Source organism: Palaemon carinicauda, chromosome 7 (assembly GCF_036898095.1).
Source record: "Palaemon carinicauda isolate YSFRI2023 chromosome 7, ASM3689809v2, whole genome shotgun sequence".
In the NCBI taxonomy this organism is placed as follows: domain Eukaryota; kingdom Metazoa; phylum Arthropoda; class Malacostraca; order Decapoda; family Palaemonidae; genus Palaemon; species Palaemon carinicauda.
Window position 1 is genome coordinate 142,356,967 of NC_090731.1, and position 20,000 is coordinate 142,376,966.

General features: G+C 34.9%; 1 protein-coding gene across 1 annotated transcript in view; it reads right to left on the minus strand.

Moving 5' to 3' along the window:
- LOC137643671 (homeotic protein deformed-like) overlaps window positions 1–4,570 on the minus strand; it is a 37,939-nt gene extending 33,369 nt beyond the window's left edge. The window contains exon 1 of the mRNA XM_068376386.1: window positions 3,424–4,570. Coding sequence (XP_068232487.1) covers window positions 3,424–4,180 — 757 coding nt within the window. The 5' untranslated portion in view covers window positions 4,181–4,570. The remainder of the gene's footprint in view (window positions 1–3,423) is intronic.
- Window positions 4,571–20,000: the final 15,430 nt, after the last annotated feature.

A 20,000-nucleotide genomic window follows, 5' to 3' on the forward strand; every position in this document is an offset into this window, starting at 1 on the left:
TAGTCTGTGTTTTTACCAAGTGTGGGAATACGGGGAGTACCATCCCTATAGCTCATGTTAACGAGAATTGCTCTCTGGCTCTACACAGATAACGTAATCCTACCATCATTGTGAACCTGCGTGCATCAGTTAAAGTCAGCCCGCAAAGAATAACGAACAGAAATGATTAAGAATTCTAATATGAAGACAGATTGACCGTAATGAACAAGGCTTTGCCCCGACACTGTAGCTTGGGCCTTAGTACAGTAGTCTTTAGATACTAGATTCGTCCGGTAGCTCTAGTTAATGGTTTCATCTTTCTGGCAGACGTATTAGTCTTTTATCACCAAGAAAATGAGCTCCTTGAACCAGCAGAAAGCAGAAATTGTCAACAGCTGGCGCTAGAACATGAAAATTAAGAGAATCGGAGAGATGGTGGGAGCTTCTCTCTAATCTAGGGAAATCTGGGCTATCTCTGGCCCTTTGATTTGATAGCCTATCTATGGCATAAGTACAATAGCAATGTTCTACATAAATAAAGCAAACAACATTATCAAACTGCATAAGTCAACAAGTGGATAACAACGGATGAACGCTATCTGGGAGGACCAAGAATTTCAGCTTGACAACTTCATGTGCGTCGTTATCTTTGAGACGCTCAACTTGCACAAGTGCCCTAAACCCTTGGAAGAACTTGCCAAGACAGACAACTCTGACATACCCTTGTCTTTGTTTCATTGTCATTTTCTTCCATGTCGCAATTAATATATTAGCCATTCTTTTTTAATTCTGTCTTGTTATCTAATGTTAGTTTTCTAGCTGCCATTATTATTTTGACCAAATACTCTCTATTTTCCCATACTCGTAGGCTAGAACTTTCCCCGTCTATTCGACCAGCCTGAAAGATTATATCCAACCTCGGCTATTCTATATGAGTCATTTGATCAGTAGCTCAAGGAGAATGCATAGCAGGGATAGTTGTAAGTCTAAGGGGTAAAGTTACTCCCTCATGCTTTTATGATATTGTTTACGTCTCTCTCTCTCTCTCTCTCTCTCTCTCTCTCTCTCTCTCTCTCTCTCTCAAAGCTATATGCGAAGGCTTTCAAAGATCTTTGTTTATTTTCAAGAGATAACTCTTTCCCACTGTATACAAAAATTGGGATAATTATTTTGTCTTTTCATAAATTCTAGATGGGAAGGAATGACAGAGTTCTAAATCTGACAAAAAAAGGACAGAAACAAACATAGACACACCAAAATACACCGAAAAGGAGAAAGAGATATGACTGTAACAATAAACCTTGTGGTTTTTATCATATTTCTCTTTTTTTCTCGCCATACAGTGCACGTAAGTCTTAAGAGTTCCCCTTCTCCGTGGAACCCAAGAGCCACCTAATACCTAATTAGAACATTAGAACGGTTTCCTAAACGCTATTAATGGCAGCCATCAGTAGAGGTGGGGCTTAAACTCTCTAGAACGGCTCTCCATTTTCCTCCGCGAAGACGCTGTTCTTAGAAACAGGTTCTCTCTTTTCAGCGAGGCAGATCGTGTGTCTTTTAAAAATCTCCTTCCTGACAGCTGCCCAGAGGTTCATTTGCATCGAGCCTTAGTCATTTGGAAAGCATTTTACTTTCCGACGACGGAGAGGATCAACCACATCATTGTTATTGCCTTTGTAACGAGTCCAGCTAGACTCACTGGCTAGTACAGTAGATCACCTCCTTTTAATAATAATGTAACGTAACGGCGTGGACGCTTGTCTGTCACGTCTAGGTAGTCATTGACTCAAAGGTTGATTGAATTTACTAATTACTTTATAATAGTTACCCATGTAAGAATATAGACTAATTCCTTATTTCCTTTTTTTTGTAATAGTTACCCATTTCACAATGCAGCATAAGACAAAGACCATCAGATTCCTTAGCCAGCTTGCACAGAAATGAGATTTTATGTGCTAAAAGAACAAAGCAAATGTAGTGAAATGGGTTTGTATAAATTTACTTATGGATTTTCAGTATATGATTTGCAGTATATCTGATTATACCTTCTTGTATGTCTTTGGCCTTCAGACTTATTAGTATACTCGTTTGTAAAGAGAGTTAATATATATATATATATATATATATATATATATATATATATATATATATATATATGTACATATATATATATATGTATATATATACATATATATATATGTATATATATACACACATATATGTATATATATACATATATATAAATATATATGTATATATATATACACATATATATATGTATATACACACACACACACACATATATATATATATATATATATATATATATATATATATATATATATATATATTTATATATATATACTGTATATGTATACATATATATATTTATAGATATATATATATATATATATATATATATATATATATATATATATATATATATACACGCATATATATATATATATATATATATATATATATATATATATATATATATATATACAGTGTAACACTTATATACTCAGAGAAACAATCACCTATCCTTAATGATTTCAATTAATTAAATGTAGCATTTGATATAAATTCATTCACTGCACTTAAAATGTCAGGTTCTGTGTGTATAATAATAATAATAATAATAATAATAATAATAATAATAATAATAATAATAATAATAATAATAATAATGCCTCTATTTCAAGATTAGATATTTTGTACACACTTACATTAATACATTATTATTGAGTCATATGAAATATTATCATAAAAATAATGAATATTGCTTAAGCAATATTTGAAATTCTGTAACTGAAGTGAATAAGGTTGAGATATTTTAACAAAATTATACATTAAGCTTCCCGAAGAGGTAGATGAAATCTAGAATACCTATTCTAATATCAAACTTTTTTTCATTTAATAGTAATAACCATTATTGAATATTCATAGTAATATTTTTATGAATGATATTTTTCATGCATAATTAAAGTGTTATTATTTTACCTCTACCGTAATTATAACTCCTATTTGTTCTTTGTCAATTCATAATGATTAAAAAGAATAATGTTAAAGACTTCTAGAACTGAGAATCGTTTTTGTACGCTTACATTCTTCATACAAACGTCCTTTTTTTCATCCAGTTGTTTGACAATACACGTATATTTAAAACGAATTCCTGTTTTAAATTAAATCTATTCTAAAATTATGATTTATAAATGTATTTACAAACAATGGTATTTTTTGCTGCTACATTCTTGAAGACGGCATATCCTGTATCATGTGTGATAATGAGATTGCTTGAATTAATACTAATGCAGATTACAGATAGGTATAGGTTGACGGAGAGAGATACTCAAATAGAAACACAAGGAAATAATTAGAGTTAGGGATTTCCTTCAAGGGAATAATTAGAGTCAGAGATTCCCTCAAGTCGTTCAAACTAACCTGCTGATTCTGACGCATCGTGACTCAAGTCCGATCTGTGGTCGGAGGCGATATCATTGCAGCGCTGTTCGTTAACTAGCGACCCCAGAGACGTCAAGACGTCAGCGCTTAGACCGCCGAAGCTAATATCCCCTCCGGAGGACGCAGGTAGCGGTAGTAAAGGACCCAAGGGCGCGGATAGCTGCTCCGGAGTTCCGACCGGGATGGCCGAAGCCAAGCCAGATAGATCGTCAGTCGGAGGCGACAACCCGCTGAAGCCAAAGGCTGGGCTATGTCCTTGAGTGTATATGTTGGTAAACTGCGAAGAGGACGTGTAATGGGCGTTCGTGGGCGTAGGAGGTGCCACGTGTTGGGAAGTGACAGGTGGCGACGACGTGGGAGAGCCACTGCCGTCGGAGGGCGGGTCGCTCTCGGGCGTGAGAGGGGCTGCGTACTCCACAGGTGTGCCGTAATGAGAGGCGTACGAAGATAAGTCATGGGTGTTATGAATATGGTCGTGAGGAGTGGGCGTACGGGGAAGGATGGGTGGCAAGCCGTATTCGACGAGGGATGACGAGAAAAGGCCGCCGTAGTCTCGCGTTATGTCTGTAGTTTCTAATAAACCCCATTCGGCCCCTGGAAGCAGACTCGAGTAAGGTGAGGATCGAGTTGGTTCCAAAGGAGCGAGCGTTGCCAAGGATGCCCCGATGGGCATTATACTTCCGCTGGTGGGCACCGGAAGAGGCAGCCCACCGCTCCCTATTATTGTTTGATCCATGACACCTTTTATTTTATCAAAGGAGATTTGGTTTTTTGCGTAAGTTTGCGTTAGACAAGATAATAATTTCGTGGTAAGCGAGTGTGTTGTTATTTTCAATTGATATGGTAATCACTTGCAGTATTTAGTGAATTCACTCGGCACAAGGCATGCGATAGAAAATCAATGAAATCTATGTGGGATGCTACAAGCCATCACTCTCTCTAAAAAAACCACAAGCGTTGCTACCACAACAAGCACCAGTTGAAACTATAAAATTCCACGTGAAATCACAGTAAAAAACCACAAGGATCACTTTTTATCAGATTTTACGTCGCCACAAAGCGCAACAGCAGCAGCCCGGGACAGTAGTGCGAGATTGTTTGTGGTGAGGGCAACCAACCACCTGTCTGTGAGGGCTAGGATGACAGTGTCTCCCCTTGCGTCCCCTCGTGACACAGAGGGGACAAGGAGGCGGGGCATTGCTGCATCTTCGTCTCACTTAACCAATCAGCCTGCTCTCGCATGGGTGTTCTCCACCATTCACAGCGATGATTTGCAGTTTTCGTATTGTTTCTCTCTGACGATTGGCTGTTTAGATGACTAAATCAACAAGTGCTTCCTCTTCTTGTTAGTAGCAAACCTGAATTTCCTTCCCCAGCGCGTTCTTATGCAAACAATGTACTGACCTACACCGCAACTTCTCTGTCCAAAAATGTCTAAAGAGTCATATATTCTTTCCCCAACGGTACTGTGTTTTCGTGGCGGGTGTTTTGTCTTGTCTGCCTTTCCCTCTCCAAATTTAGAAAGCTTCTTCGCTTCGTCTACACAAGGAAGAATATATTTGTTAATAAATCATGGGAATTAAAGTTATATTAGAAGAATTACCCCGCAATCTCTACTGGTCATTACTACACTGCTGGAAGTATTGAAAGAGAAACATAATAAACACGAAAAGTGCATTGTTATCTTTTTTGGCCAAAATTGGAGGGATGTTACTTCTGGATATTTAGCTGAAAATTTACAACACGAGAAATTATTTTGACCCGAACTAATTTATTCTGATTGACTAAATAATAGCAAAATAAAAAGAATTCGAAATCTAACATGATTTTCTTCTGCTGCAAATTCTATACAATCTTTAATCTTTTTATGCCAAAATTGAGAGTATTTTACATGATTATTTAGCTGAAAACTTACAACACGAGAAATGAACTTGACCAGAAGTAATTGAATTTGACTGACTAGATAATGATCAAATAGAAATAAATCGAATTCTAACATAATTTTCTTCTGCTGCAAACTCTTTACAATCTTTAATATCTCATATCTCGGTTAACAATCGCGAGGACTAGAGGAACGTGACTATCCTATTTTTTTCTTTCTTTTTTTTCGGATGAACATCTGACGCCGTTCCTCCAGATCCATTTGATTTATGGGCACTCAAATGAGAAGCGGAGATATCAATGTCCAAGAGATTCCGACTTCATCGCCTCAACAGAAGCATAAAACTGAACAACAGGGAACTTAAACGCTTCGTATAAAGAAAGGTTGCCGTAATGTGTTAGCGGATGATTTATTCGTGTTTTGGGATGGAACCTTTACATATAAGTTTCATGATTTTCATGTATGATGGAGATGTAATATGCTTCCTAAATGCTCAATAATAAGTATGTATTTTATCTGTCATATCATCAAGTACCGTTTTACCATTTGTTCATAATTTTTAAAAGTCTAAAATTCATAGTCTCAATATCTAGTTTATATTTCTGTTTGAAATGAAATAAGGTTTTGACATGGAATAAAGTATATATTCTTTCAATTAAAGACTTCTATATTATTTCATTAGAAGGTATTCATAACTAGAAGCCCTACTATTTGTATGTAGCAGGTTAGCCAAGTTACCAGCCACCCGTTGAGATAATACCGCTAAAGAGTTGGATCCTTTGACTGGCCAGTAGTATTTCAATAGACCCCTCTCTGGTTATAGCTATTTTTTATTTGTCTACACATAAAATCGAATAGTCTGGCCTATTCTTTAAACATGCCTCTCTTTTCTCATACGCCTGACAACACTAAGATAACCGAACAATTTTTCATCACTCAAGGGGTGAACTATTGCACTGTAATTGTTCAGTGGCTACTTTCCGCTTGCTAAAGGTAGATGAGACTTTAGCTATGTTAAGCAACTCTTTTAGGATGACACTCCAAAATCCAATCATTGTTCTCTAATCTTGGGTAGTGCCATAGCCTCTGTACCATGGTATTCCACTATCTTGGATAAGAGTTCTCTATCCTGAGGGTACGCTCAGACAGGTTATTCTATCGGTTTCCTTATTTCCGTTCCTCTTTGGACTATTTTCTTTGTTGGAGCGTTTGGGTTTATAGCATCCTACTTTTCAGCTAGAGTTATAGCCAAGCAAGTAATAATAATAATAATAATAATAATAATAATGTAATGAAGCTTGTATCTACTAATTGATCTAATAGTTGAAATCTATACATTGATTCGTTCTGTTCTTTAAGTAATTGAATAAAAGTTTTCGAGATCGCTTGATTAAGGGTTGTTGTGGCCTATGTGATAACGTCCCTGATTGGTGATCGCAAGACTGGGGTTCTTCGAGTCCCGCTCAAACTCGTTAGTTCCTTTGGTCGCTGTAACCTCACCCTCCTTGTGAGCTAGGGATGGGGGTTTTTGGGGACCCTACAGGTCTATCTACTGAGTCATCAGCAACCATTGCCTGGCTTTCCTTGGTCCTAGGTTTAGTGGAGAGGGGGATTGGGCGCTGAACATAGGCAATGTCCCTTTCCATTGGCTCTGCCATTCATGAGCGGACTTTAAACCTTTAAAACCTTTAAACGGGTGATGACAATTATGAAAGACAACAACTTTCAGAAAATCCTCCCCATTAGAAAGAAATGGACTAACTACCTTTTTATTGTGAAGAAATGGAAACTGCAAAATCACAGTTATCTTAACGAAGAGAGGAATTCAATATGTGAAGATCATTTTCATTTAGACTTTAAAAAATACTGGAAAAATAATTAGTGTCTTCGTGACTAGCATAGCTTTATTAAATAATAGTCATTGATAAACAAGAAAAAAAAAACGTTATTTGTATGGGCAGTCCCATCAATTTTTTACTATACAGTTATTGAATCGAATACGTTTATAAATTCAGATTCTACCTCGAAACGTACTTTGACTTTGGTATGCTAAACAAAAGTATTGGATAATTATGCAAGAGATTTTGATATTCTATTTTCCTAATTAGTTAGTTTCGAGTATGAAATTGAAAGATATATGGAAAATATAAGGTGATCGGTTTTTTAGATATTATAAATGGCAGCTATTCATAGTTCTTTAAATCCAGTTTCTCGGTTATTGTGAAATTTTCGAGATGTAATAGCTTGAAGTCTTGTTCTTCGAGGGATAAAGATTAGTTTATGCAGCTTTGGAAAAAAAATATCTTATTCGTTATCAACTAGAACGATTACTATAGTTCGCGAGTATGGTTGGTAAAGACACTGCTATTAACCTTTACTTCAAAGAATGTGAGCCAAAAGGAAAATAAACCTCCTGAGCATTAAAATTATTAACTTAATTATTGATTACCCGAAATCAAAGATCCATTATTTATCATCGAAAAGTAAGCTTGACAGCAAATGAACTAGAAAGATGCTATATGTAAATTGTGCATAAATAGTTACGTTGGAAAACAAATTTCGATATCCTAGGCCTAAATCTTAACAGGACGTGCAAGGTTAGATTTTGTCAAGAGAATTAATTTTCGTACCTCGGAGATTTGAATCATCGCATTACCTGAAGTGAGTTCTTAATTTTGCAAAAGGACATTAGATAAATGACATTCTGTTCGGAACCCTTTTCAGATCTATAAAATCCCTTTCAAATTAACATTTTTAACATGCCTTGGTGTCATTTCATTAAAGGCTCAGTAAACAAACCGCACTTTATAGTAATTTTGCAAAACTTGTTAATATCCATTGCATGTCAATGTATTTTTCTTATCAGCCTTAATGAATTTATACTGGAGATAGGGAGTGCGGTTTCATGAGCCATTTTATCCCAATAAAGCTCTCAGGTTACGGAAAATTTTATATCCGATGTAAAATTATGCAATTGTTTATTTCATATGTATATTTGTAAGAGTCTTGTTTCTTCTATTTACTCTATTGGAATAAATTCCATGACAATGTCGAATCTTTTTCTTGGTGCCAGTGACAAAATTGAAATTTTTTCCAAATAGATTCAGAATCTTTATCACTATTTCTCCCAAGTAGGAATCAAGACTTGTTGATAATTCAACAACTTCATCGATAGCAATTTTTCTTTCTTCGTCTTCTTCCTTCATCGCTGTTTATCTCAGACTGCCAACTCTCCATGTTTCTACATAATCTTTTCGATTGACTCGTCATGTTTTCATATTCTTATATCCAGTGTTCAGTCTTCAAGTTTCTGCCAACCTTCCTTGTAATTCAAAGATTAGTCATTTGTAGTTCTCGATGTTTCGTCCATATTTGATAATTACTCATGACTCTTATAATTTAGTTATTGTTAGTTTAGTATTAACTTTAAGCTTCTAAATTAGACCTAGCTAGACAACTGTCTACTTTCAGAAGCATAAAGTATCTCTAAATAATTTCAGCCTCGAGCTTCCACTACTTATAAATTTATAACCTTTTGTATAAACAATTATAATGTTATGTCTTCAGCTGCTGACTCTCATCTTCATTTGTGGGACAGACACTTGCGGTCTATTAAATTTCTTATTCCTGATTTTGATATTAATCTCTGGCACTGTCGTTCAGTTAGTTCTTTATGCACGTTACATTAGATTTTTTATAAATCTAACCATCCTTTGGATGTAGACTCCCCCAGACTGCACCATCCTGTACGTGGCACCAGATATGAGGTTAATTCTACCATTCATGCCTTCTCCATCATTAGGCCCAATACTGCATAACATTCTAGAAGTTTTATTCAAGGTGTGGTCAGATTGTTTAAGGTTCTTCCAAATCAGGCAGTTGAATCGCTGGAATTTCAGTATTTGGCAAAATTCATAAAAAAATACCAGTCACTCAAAATCCAAAATTTTTTCATAAATGGTTCAAGATATCTGTAGCAATTATATCATCCAGAATTAAACCATGGAAGATATTCTTTTTGTAAAAAAATTAACTCTTGAATGTATATAGGCTACCACAATTAAAAAAAAAAAAACCTCAGCAAACGCAATGGTAAAGCATTACAAATGCTTCACAAAGCTCAAAAATATCGTTGTCACTCTAGTAACAACATAGAAACAACATAGAATATCTTATAATAAACAGTCCTGTTAGGCTAACAAACGACAAACAACAGTGTTGGCCTACATTTAACATCACACGTCCCTTGCTTTGAACTTTGTTACCGTTATATGATTTCAACTCCTGTACGTTTCAGGTGAGATCTTACTCTTAACTACCAGTTTCACTGATAGTACTTCAGTATTAAGCAGTGAGGTACTTAACAATGACACCTATTTACTTCTATCCCTCTAAAGTTATACTGAAAAATTGAAATTTTAAATTTATTCTTCCTCCGAATTGTGAGAAACTATAGTCAGAGCAAGTGGAAGAAACATACTGCTACCAACCGCCAATAGTGGTTCCTTTTTCCTTCATCATCCTTCTTCTTAGTCCATGTGTCATTTTCCACTTTCTGGCATGAGTATATTGTCATAATAATTGATCTTGAACTCAATTGCTTCATTCACTTTTCTATCTGAAAGACGGTCAGTTACGTCTCAAGTGCTTTGTTTAAATTTGTTGTTCTTATCTCTATAGATATTTATCATAGATGTAACTTGAAAGTATTCTTACTCTCCCAAGTACGCCCTCATTAGTAAACATCTTCTACATCACTTTCAGTATCATGACTTAGGTTCACTCCAGAAGTGTATACATTCCATTCAAGCCTACTCTTTTATGCGATTTCTTTTAATTATCCTCATTCTGGTCCGGGTGTGGATTTATAAATAATCACAACTTTAAGTAACCAGGAGATGTAGTGGGAAAAGATACCATTTGCATTTATCTCTTCGACTGACATCAGTGTTTTCTGTTAACATGAAGAAAATCCTCTTGAATATAGACATTTACTTCTAATTCATTCAGCTTTAGTTTTCTTCCCCTCTAAGGCTAACCACTTGATTCCTCTTTCTCATCTTAGTGGCTCTCCCTAACTGCAAACATTAATCCTTTCAGGAATAGGGCAAACTGCTGATATAGACATCATATTATCAGGACCCTCTTATCTCTTCCAGCACTAAAGGTTTAAAGGCCGCTCATGAATGGTGGAGGCAAGAGACCGTGGTAATGCCCTATCAGGTGGCTTCCCTGAAGAATGACCAGATATACTTATGATCAGCCCCCAAGCCCCTCTCCACCAAGCTAGGACTAGGGAGAGCCAGGCAATGGTTACTGATGACTCAGCAGGCAAACCTATGGTCTCCCCCAGACCCCCATCCTTAGCTCAAAAAGATGGAGAGGTTGCAGATACTACAAGAAACTACCAAGCTTGAGCAGTACTCGAACCCCAGTCCGGCAGATCACCAGACAAGAACCTTTCCAATGGTCTTAAAAAGATTCGACCTCTTCGAATAGAACATCGGAATTTGAGACACTGTGATGCTATGAAAGAGGAACGAGAATTGTGAAGCCGGAAATATGCCACTTATGTAAATACAACAAAAGAAAAAAAAATTGTAAATTTGTAAAAGAAAAATTTCCAGTCAATCAAAACATGTTGTATGCCTTTTGGTCAATAAGTCGTTATTTCATTCCAGTATGGGTGGATTAAAAGATTTCCAAATGGTTAACATACTATCACTGCTATTACTGCTGTTATTTAAATGCAGAATGGCTCGACAAAAGGTATTTTAAAAACATGTAGAGTAGATTTCTACGAATTTTTCTTAAAGAGGTTGAATGTTGATACTGTGTAAATTAATTATAATAGCCTTAACGGTTCTACAAAACCCCATTTCTGGTTTAGAATTGTTATTAGTATCAATGGATTTAATAACCCAGGCTCCACCTAAAAAGAATTCTCACACGTAAACCAAAAAACATGTACGATATAAACCTACTAAGATACATATTAGATAGATACAAAAGAAGAAATAATCAGTGCATTTGTACAAATATTACTTTGCAGCGTACGGCTAGTACAATGGTACAAAATAGGTCTTCCAATTTTCCCTTACTTCTTTTAATCTCTCCAAACAATAAATATTTTCTTTGAAGTTCGACAGACATATATCATTTAGAGATGCTCTTATCAAATGGAGTCTTTCCACACTTTTATGGTTATAATTTAATGCTACACATGATTATATAATTTTAAGTCAATATGAAAGATGGCTGTGCAAAGAAACATTTACACTAAAGAGATTGAAAACATTTCATTCCAAACAGTGTGCTATTGTGCCTCCTATTCTATAGATCTCATCAATGACTCTTTCAGGTAATGATCGAAATCATAAATCTGTCTTAAGGACAAATGCTCTGGGATATTGCTGTCATCCAATCTTAATAAAGTCTCTTAAAAAGAGCATATACGAAATGAATAATATGGCATTCAATATTTTCATGGTTAATATTAAAACTGTTTCAAATTATATTTAAAGTATTAAAGCATACCGCTGAGGTCGAATATAACATGAAGTTTGTCAAATGGTGTCCTATTGATAACGTCCCTGCCTAGCGATCTGCCGGACTGGGGTTCGAGTCAAGGTCGATAGTTTCTCGTAGTGTCTGCAACATGACCATCCTTGTGAGTTAAGGATGAGGGTTTTAGGGTGAGACTGTAGGTCTACCTGCTAGCTTGGATGGAAAGGGGCATTGGGCGCTGATCTTATATATATATATATATATATATATGGCCAGTAACTAGGGCATTGTCACTGACCCTTACATCTGCCATTCATGAGCGACCATTAAACAAGTATGTAGACTATTCATGGCGAGGAAACATGACAAAACTGAAGAGTTGTCAACGCAATCTTGGCCTTCTTAGATTCCTCGTAAGGATCATCTTACTGAAACAATTTTGGCATTGGATCCCCATCTCCCCTGAATAGCTAATCCACATTTTTACAGGACCAGCGAGTATCTGTCTTTGTGTCAAGAATTGTTTCACATGCCATTCTTCCTTTAACTTCTGATCAAAAGGAATAACTTGTTATTAGGATTATAAATTAAACTATAAGAGAAATTACTCGAGTGCCATATGTGGATAAGATCCTGATGTGGGGTAGATGGAGATGGTTTGGGCCTGCTCTTCGTACTCCCCGAGAGAGATTGGTTCACCAAACGTTTAGCTGGGCTCCACAAGGCACTAGAAGAGTTGGAAGACCTAGTCCTACATGGCTGAGGACTATGAAGTGCGAAGTAGGAGATGATGAATGAAGAAGTATTGAATTCAACGCTCAAGATAGAAACGACAGGTGAAATCTAACCGAGGCCCTTTGCGTCAATAGGCGTAGGAGGAGATGATGATGATGATTTCATGTCCAAGTCTGGAGTAAGATCACCAAGCTTTGCTTTTACATAGATATTATTGTATGTATTACCAATGACATTTTGATGATTCCATAAGCTACACTGTGTCAATCTTGATGTAACTGCTCAGCTTCTTTTACAAGAATCAACATTTATGTCCATCCATTCACTCACTGATGTGGAATATTGTGCTTCACTCGGCAATGCCATTTCTTATTGGTCATTCCATAAATTTCGATGGTATCTTTACAGCAAAATATAAGACAATGAACCATTCTATACCTTTTCCAGAGTTAGCAACATCTCATAACTGGAAAGAGAAAGTTATCATCTGCATACTGTACTAAGAAAAGAATGTTATCATCTGCATACTGTATTTAAAAAAGAATGTTATCATCTGCATACTGTACTTGAAAAAGAATGTTATTATCTGCATACTGTACTTAAAAAAGTATGGTATCATCTGCATACTGTACCCTATCTTAGAACAAAAGTAAGGTAAAAAGACTAAAAATAAGGAAAATTTTATGAAAATTCCCGTAGAATTTTTGTCGAAGAATTTACTTTTGCTGAAGTTTTCTGCAACGTTTGAATTCGATTCGATGAAGAATATGATCTTTTCTTTCTTTGCCTTCCACCTATCAACAATAAAACTCCATGAAACACCAGGACTGGCATGCATGGGTTCCATAAACACAACAGCAATAATTTAAAGTTATGAACATTAAATGCAGGACCTTCTGTACATGTATTATGAAGTTTCGGTGAGAACTTTATTATTTATAATGTCGAAGTTGATATTTATTTTCTTAATCTTCTATTATTTCCAGAAATATTATTTTGTGGTTTACATAATTTATATACAATCATCATCATCACCACCATCTCATCTTACGCCTATTGACGCAAACGGCCTCAAATACAATAATAATGAAAATATATTTCACAGAGTAAATTATAAATTTTAAAGATAATTGCAGTACTTTAATGTATTCCTCGTTGAAATGCTGTTCATAGGAATTTATTAACTTTATGTTTAAAGTCCAACTTGATCTCTGAATCTTTGTAATATATTCGTCAAGATTGGGTTATTCAGCAATATTTCATTCTTACAACCTACAATGAAAACACACAAAGATATTACAGCAGTATTCATGTCTTTCTTAGAAAACGGTTCAAAGTAAAAATTCATTGATTTCAAGAACTTAACATGTTTAAAATAACTATTTAATTATTTTGTGAAATGAAGTCATAAATTTCTATATTTATTTATTATCTGTAGATTTTTTGGGAATTTGTGCAACTAAAATCTATATCTTATTTAATTGAATAATGGATAATCAGTTTCTGTATTTGGTTTATAATCATTGCTTTCTATGAAAACAATATATACACATTTAGTTGCTATGTTTAGAAATAACTTCTTTTTCATTACCTTTCTGACAGGATCGATTTCAGTACTAAAGTAAGGGATCGGAACAAATGTCGTTTTTTTAACATTTTTACCTAATGAAACCACTTATTATTATTATTATTATTATTATTATTATTATTATTATTATTATTATTATTATTACATCCTAATCTACAACCCTAGTCGGAAAAGTAGGATGCTCCAAGCCCAGGGGCTCCAACAGGGAAAATAGTCCAATGAGGAAAGGAAACAAGGAAAAATAAAATATTTTAAGAACAGTAACAATATTGATATAAATATTTCCTATATAAACTGTAGAAGCTTAAATAAAACAAGAGGAAGAGAAATAAAATAGAATAATGTCCCCGAGTGTATCCTCAAGCTAAAGAACTCCAACCTAAGAAAGTGGAACTGATTCCTTCAAGTGAGAACACTTAACTCATGTTGGGATAGAATTAAATGAAACTAGTTTAAACTTGTGATTAGAATATTACTTTCTATTCATTCTTCTGGCCCTTATAATCCAAGAATTTAGATTTACGACGATTGTTGATTTAACAGCCACTTTTTTTTTTAGTCAACTTTGCAAACAACAGAAGAAGAAAAACTGGATGTGTAATTTTCTCAATTTAAACTTCATAGATATTCATACATGTTAGGGCATTTTCCTACATAGATACAATTTTATTATTATTATTATTATTATTATTATTATTATTATTATTATTATTATTATTATTATTATTATTATAAGCCTAAGAGCTCCAATAAGGAAAAATAGCCCAGTGAGAAAATGAAATAAATAAACTACAAGAGAAATAATAAACAATTAACGTAACAAATTTCTGAGAACAGTAACAACATTAAAATAGATCTTTCATAAATAAGCTATGAAAAGACACTTATGTCAGCCTGTTCAACATAAAAACATTTGCTGAAAGTTTGAACTTTTGCAGTTCCACCGATCTATAGGTCTATGTTTAAATATTTATAAATTATCCTGTTTAATTCTGAGAGTTTAACAATTGAAAAATATGATTCTCAAATGCACAGAAAAACTTGAAATAATGTAATACAAAGCCTACTATGCAAATTACTTGCCCTATCTTTTTAACATTAACCTCCACGTATCAAAAACCATCCTCCGTAAAATATCATTAAAAATAAATTTTAAAAAGACATTGGTATGACCTTTTAACTCTATTTTTTTTTTTTTTTTTTTTTTGGCGTCGATATACATCTTTTGATCCTATCGGGAAAATGAAACCACCTCGAAAAACTTTTTTTATTTACTGTATATATTTATTAAATGACTCAATTACTACTTTATTTTCTTACTTCTAAACGCTGTATTTACTAGGAAAAAATAGACATCTTTCAGAGATTGATGTAAAATATGAGTGATTTACGGAGGTCCGTATTGAATATCATGATATTGCCTTATGAAACTCGAATATTTTATTGATGATTTTCATAAATATGATTGTTAACAAATGTTGAATCTCTCTCTCTCTCTCTCTCTCTCTCTCTCTCTCTCTCTCTCTCTCTCTCTCTCTCTCTCTCTCTCTCTCTCTCTCACATATATATAATATATATATATATATATATATATATATATGTATATATATATATATATATATATATATATATATGTATATATATATACTTATATATGTGTGTGTATGTATGTATGTGCTTGTCTGTTTATTACTATAACGAAAATATTTTTACCTTTTTATATCTATGTCTATTTTATCTAACTCTCTTTTTTCAGTGACCTCAGAAAGGAGTTGGCATTGCAGACAGCGCCACGAGGTCGCGCAAGTCCTTCGGTGACATTGAACCTGGCCGGGGCTTTCATGTCCCCAAAGGGACTAAGTCAAATCCACTCTAAGAAGGCAAAATACGCATAACAAAGTCGAATCCAGCTGTGTAATTACCGTTGAAGTAATGATTACAAGGGGAACGATATGCCGCTACTGACTACGGGAACGCGACTGGGTCTAAAGGTCTTTTGGCGCGTTTTTTTCGGAATCCGTCCCTTGGACCGTCACAAGGGCGCCAGGTAAGATCACATTTGCCTTTGATCCAAATCACTGGGTACGACTTGGGCGTCGTCGTTGTAGTCGTCATCGTCGCCATCCCATCCCCCCTTTCCCAAGGGGCTCTAAGAACCCCCTCCTACTGGCGTGCTGGAACCTCTTGATTAGAGGCTGAATGTGCTTGACATGTTAATGACAAAGGAGACTTGAATCCATTTAGGCAATTCCAAAAACATTTCGCCATGAGTCATCCGTATATTGGTTGGCTGGTCATAATAGTGATCAATGGATTTCTCTTCAAATACTGTATGTTATTCAATAGATTTTCCCTTGGTATTTTTCTACCGAGAGATGGTCTAAATCCGGAAGCTGAACTGAAAGAAAAAGAAACCTTTTTGTAATAACTGCTGACCGAAACAGTTTTACAACTTTGATCCCCAAAGTGAACAGGTTCTTGGAATGCCTATCCTGGTATTCTCCGATACTTGATTGATTCTAGCATGAATGACAATTTCAGAGTTGCGTAACTGAAGTTTCTACTTTTTTTTTTCCACGAGTATAACTCTTCCAACACTGGAGTTATGTAACCCATGAACCCCGTTATCGGCATCGCCGAATAGGAGACTCATAAGGATGGAATCGATCGCCTAATAAAAGAGTTCTTGTTGTAGCCTCCGCGGCACCTAAATCTACCATCACGAAGCCAAATTTCGCCAATGGATGATTCATCGCTTACTCAAGGGTCGGTGCCACCGAGATGCGAACATTGGCGCCGCCATTTTGACGCCAAGGAACCAGGATGACTGGGGATAAAGAGGAAGCGTGTCTCTGTGTATATGTGTATGCTTGTATGTATGTGTGCCTCTTTTTGTTGGAGACTATAAGCTTTTTAATACTCTTGTCATTTCTGCCGGTCACTTTAATGAAGTCACTGAGGTTTTGATGTGTATTGACCAGCATGCAACATTCCATTACGCAGAGTCCAATAGCGTCGCTAGGCAAATCGTCTTTGGTATACGTGTAGCCAGAATAAAACAGGAAATCTTTGCTAGGAAGAGACGCCAGAGGGGAGGTTGACGCAGTCGTGTCGACATGTCCTTACAGAAGAACTTTATTGCTATTTTACCTTCGGTGTCCTTGACTATTTAGTCGGATCGAACTTTGCAAGGACCAATAATGCCAATTCTAAACTCATTGATTTCCTTATGAGGTAAAAAAGAATACAGTTTGGATTTATAATCAATCCCTTTAGACTAGTTTATTAATGAAAGATCGACTTTAATGTTGTTGGCGTTCTTAAACTGTTTGATTTTAATTATTCATTACTTCTCTTGTTGTTTATTTGTTTCCTTATTTCGTTTCTTCACTGGGCTTTTTTTCCCTGTTAGAGCACTTAGGCCTATAGCCTCCTGCTTTTCCAACAAGGGTTGTAGGTTAGCTAATAATAATAATAATAATAATAATAATAATAATAATAATAATAATAATAATAACTGTCAAGAATTTTAGTGAGAATAATATTAATATTTTTATTATTTTATGCCAAGACCCAATTATACAAACAATACACCTAAGTATCGTGTTCCTTCGCTATAATTAATCCAAGTTACTTATCTTTTCAACTATTATTTATCAATTTCATTTATTTATATATCTCTTTATTCATCTGTTTTTTCTATGTTTATTCAGCTCTGAATATTTTTTTCCGTTTACCCTATTATTATCGTCTATAATAATAATAATAATAATAATAATAATATTAATTATTATTATTATTATTATTATTATTATTATTATTATTACTTGCTAAGCTACAACCTTAGTTGGAAATGCAGGATGTTATAAGCCCAGGGACCCCAACAGGGAAAATAGCCCAGCGAGGATTGGAAACAAGGAAAAATAAAATATTTTAAGAACAGCAGCAACATTGAAATAAATATTTCCTGTATAAACTAAATAAACTTTATCAAAGCAAGAGGAAGAGAAATTAGATAGAATAGTGTGACCAAGTGTACCAGAAAGCATTCTTTCTAAAAACACAGATTAAAGGGTCATAGACTTTCTGAGCACATTATTATTATTATTATTATTATTATTATTATTATTAATACTTGCTAAGCTACAACGTTAGTTGGAAAAGCAGAATGCTATAAGCCCTAGAGCTCCAACTGGGGAAATAGCCCAATGAGGAAAGGAAATAAGGAAATACTTAACTGAACTGAACGTCCATATGTGTAGTAAGGGAAATCGGAGATAAAGATGAAAGGAGGCCATGTAAGCCAATATGATAAATGAAACAAAAGTCGTATGAACTGCAGTTGATGAGAATCAACCGTGCTAAGATTGTTGAAAAATGCACCTTAACGGAAATCAATCAATCAATACGAAAATAAGCAAGAAATGATTTCATCAACATATTACGTTTATCGAGTTTGTAAACAATATAAAATACGAATAAATAAGATGCAAATCAATTCATCATCGGGAAAATACGAAATTCTACAGCCTAAAGATATTTTTTTTTCCAATTTGTAATTGTTTCAGCAAATGAATTATAAGATAAAAAAAGGCCATCCGTTGAGATACTACCACTAGAGAGTTATGGAGTTCTTTGACTGGTAAGACAGTACTACATTGGATCTTTCTCTCTGTTTATGGTTCACTCCCCCTTGCCTACACGTACACCGAATAGTCTGACCTATTCCTTACAGATTCTCCTCTGTCCTCATACACCTGACAACACTGAGATTACCAAACAATTCTTCACCCAAGGGGTTAACTACTGCATTATAATTGTTCAGTAGCTACTTTCCTCAAGGTCTTCCACTGTCGTTGGTTAGAGTTCTCTTGCTTGATGGTACTCTCGGGCACACTATTCTATCTAATCTCTCTTCCTCTTGCTTGGTTAAAAGTTTTTTTATAGTGTATATAGGAGATAGTTATTTCAATGATGTTACCGTTCTTAAAATGTTTAATTTTTCCTTGTTTCCTTTCCTCACTGGGATATTTTCCCTGTTGGGGCCCCTGGTCTTATATCCTCCTGCATTTCCAACTAGGGTTATAGCTTAGCAAGTAATAATAATAATAATGATAATAATAATAAATAACTAAATAAGGTATGTGTCAGCAAGTAGTAAATTCATTTTATTGTATTATTCTATGTTCAATTATTCCTAATATTTCATCAGTCCTCTAAAGGTTTAAAGGCTGCTGATGAATGACAGAGGCAAGGGACAGTGACATTGCTCTATCAAGCAGGACAATGCCCTAGAGACTTACATATTATGAGCGCCCAAGCCCCTCCCAACTGATCTAACATAAAATTCGCCTACATGGCAGAAAGAGTACTTAATTCAGAAGTACCAGCTGGTAGGAGAAGAGGAAGGCCCAAGAAGGACTGGATAGTCTGTGTGTTAAGGAAATGATCGAGAGGAAGATCCTTTGTACAAAAAAAAAATGTCTAATATCTAATAGGAGGGGATAGCGTCGCGAATTGACGAATCTGCGCAAGACAATTCAGCGCAAGGATGATTCCCCCCATGACAATTTAGCACAAAGACAATTCAGCGCGTGGCAATTTAGCACAAGCAAGCAAATGCAAGGACAACCAAAAAGAATGGATAATTAAATTACTTTTCAAGTTTACTGTAAACAATTTATTGATCAAAAAATTAAAATCAAAGATTTGTTGAATTAGCTTACTAACGTAAGAATATAGAAATATGAATACTAAAAATGAAAATATCTTTATAGAAACATCAATGATAATTTACTTCTGTAGTTCAATTTAGTGACTTAGAATTCGTATGTCCTCCAAATA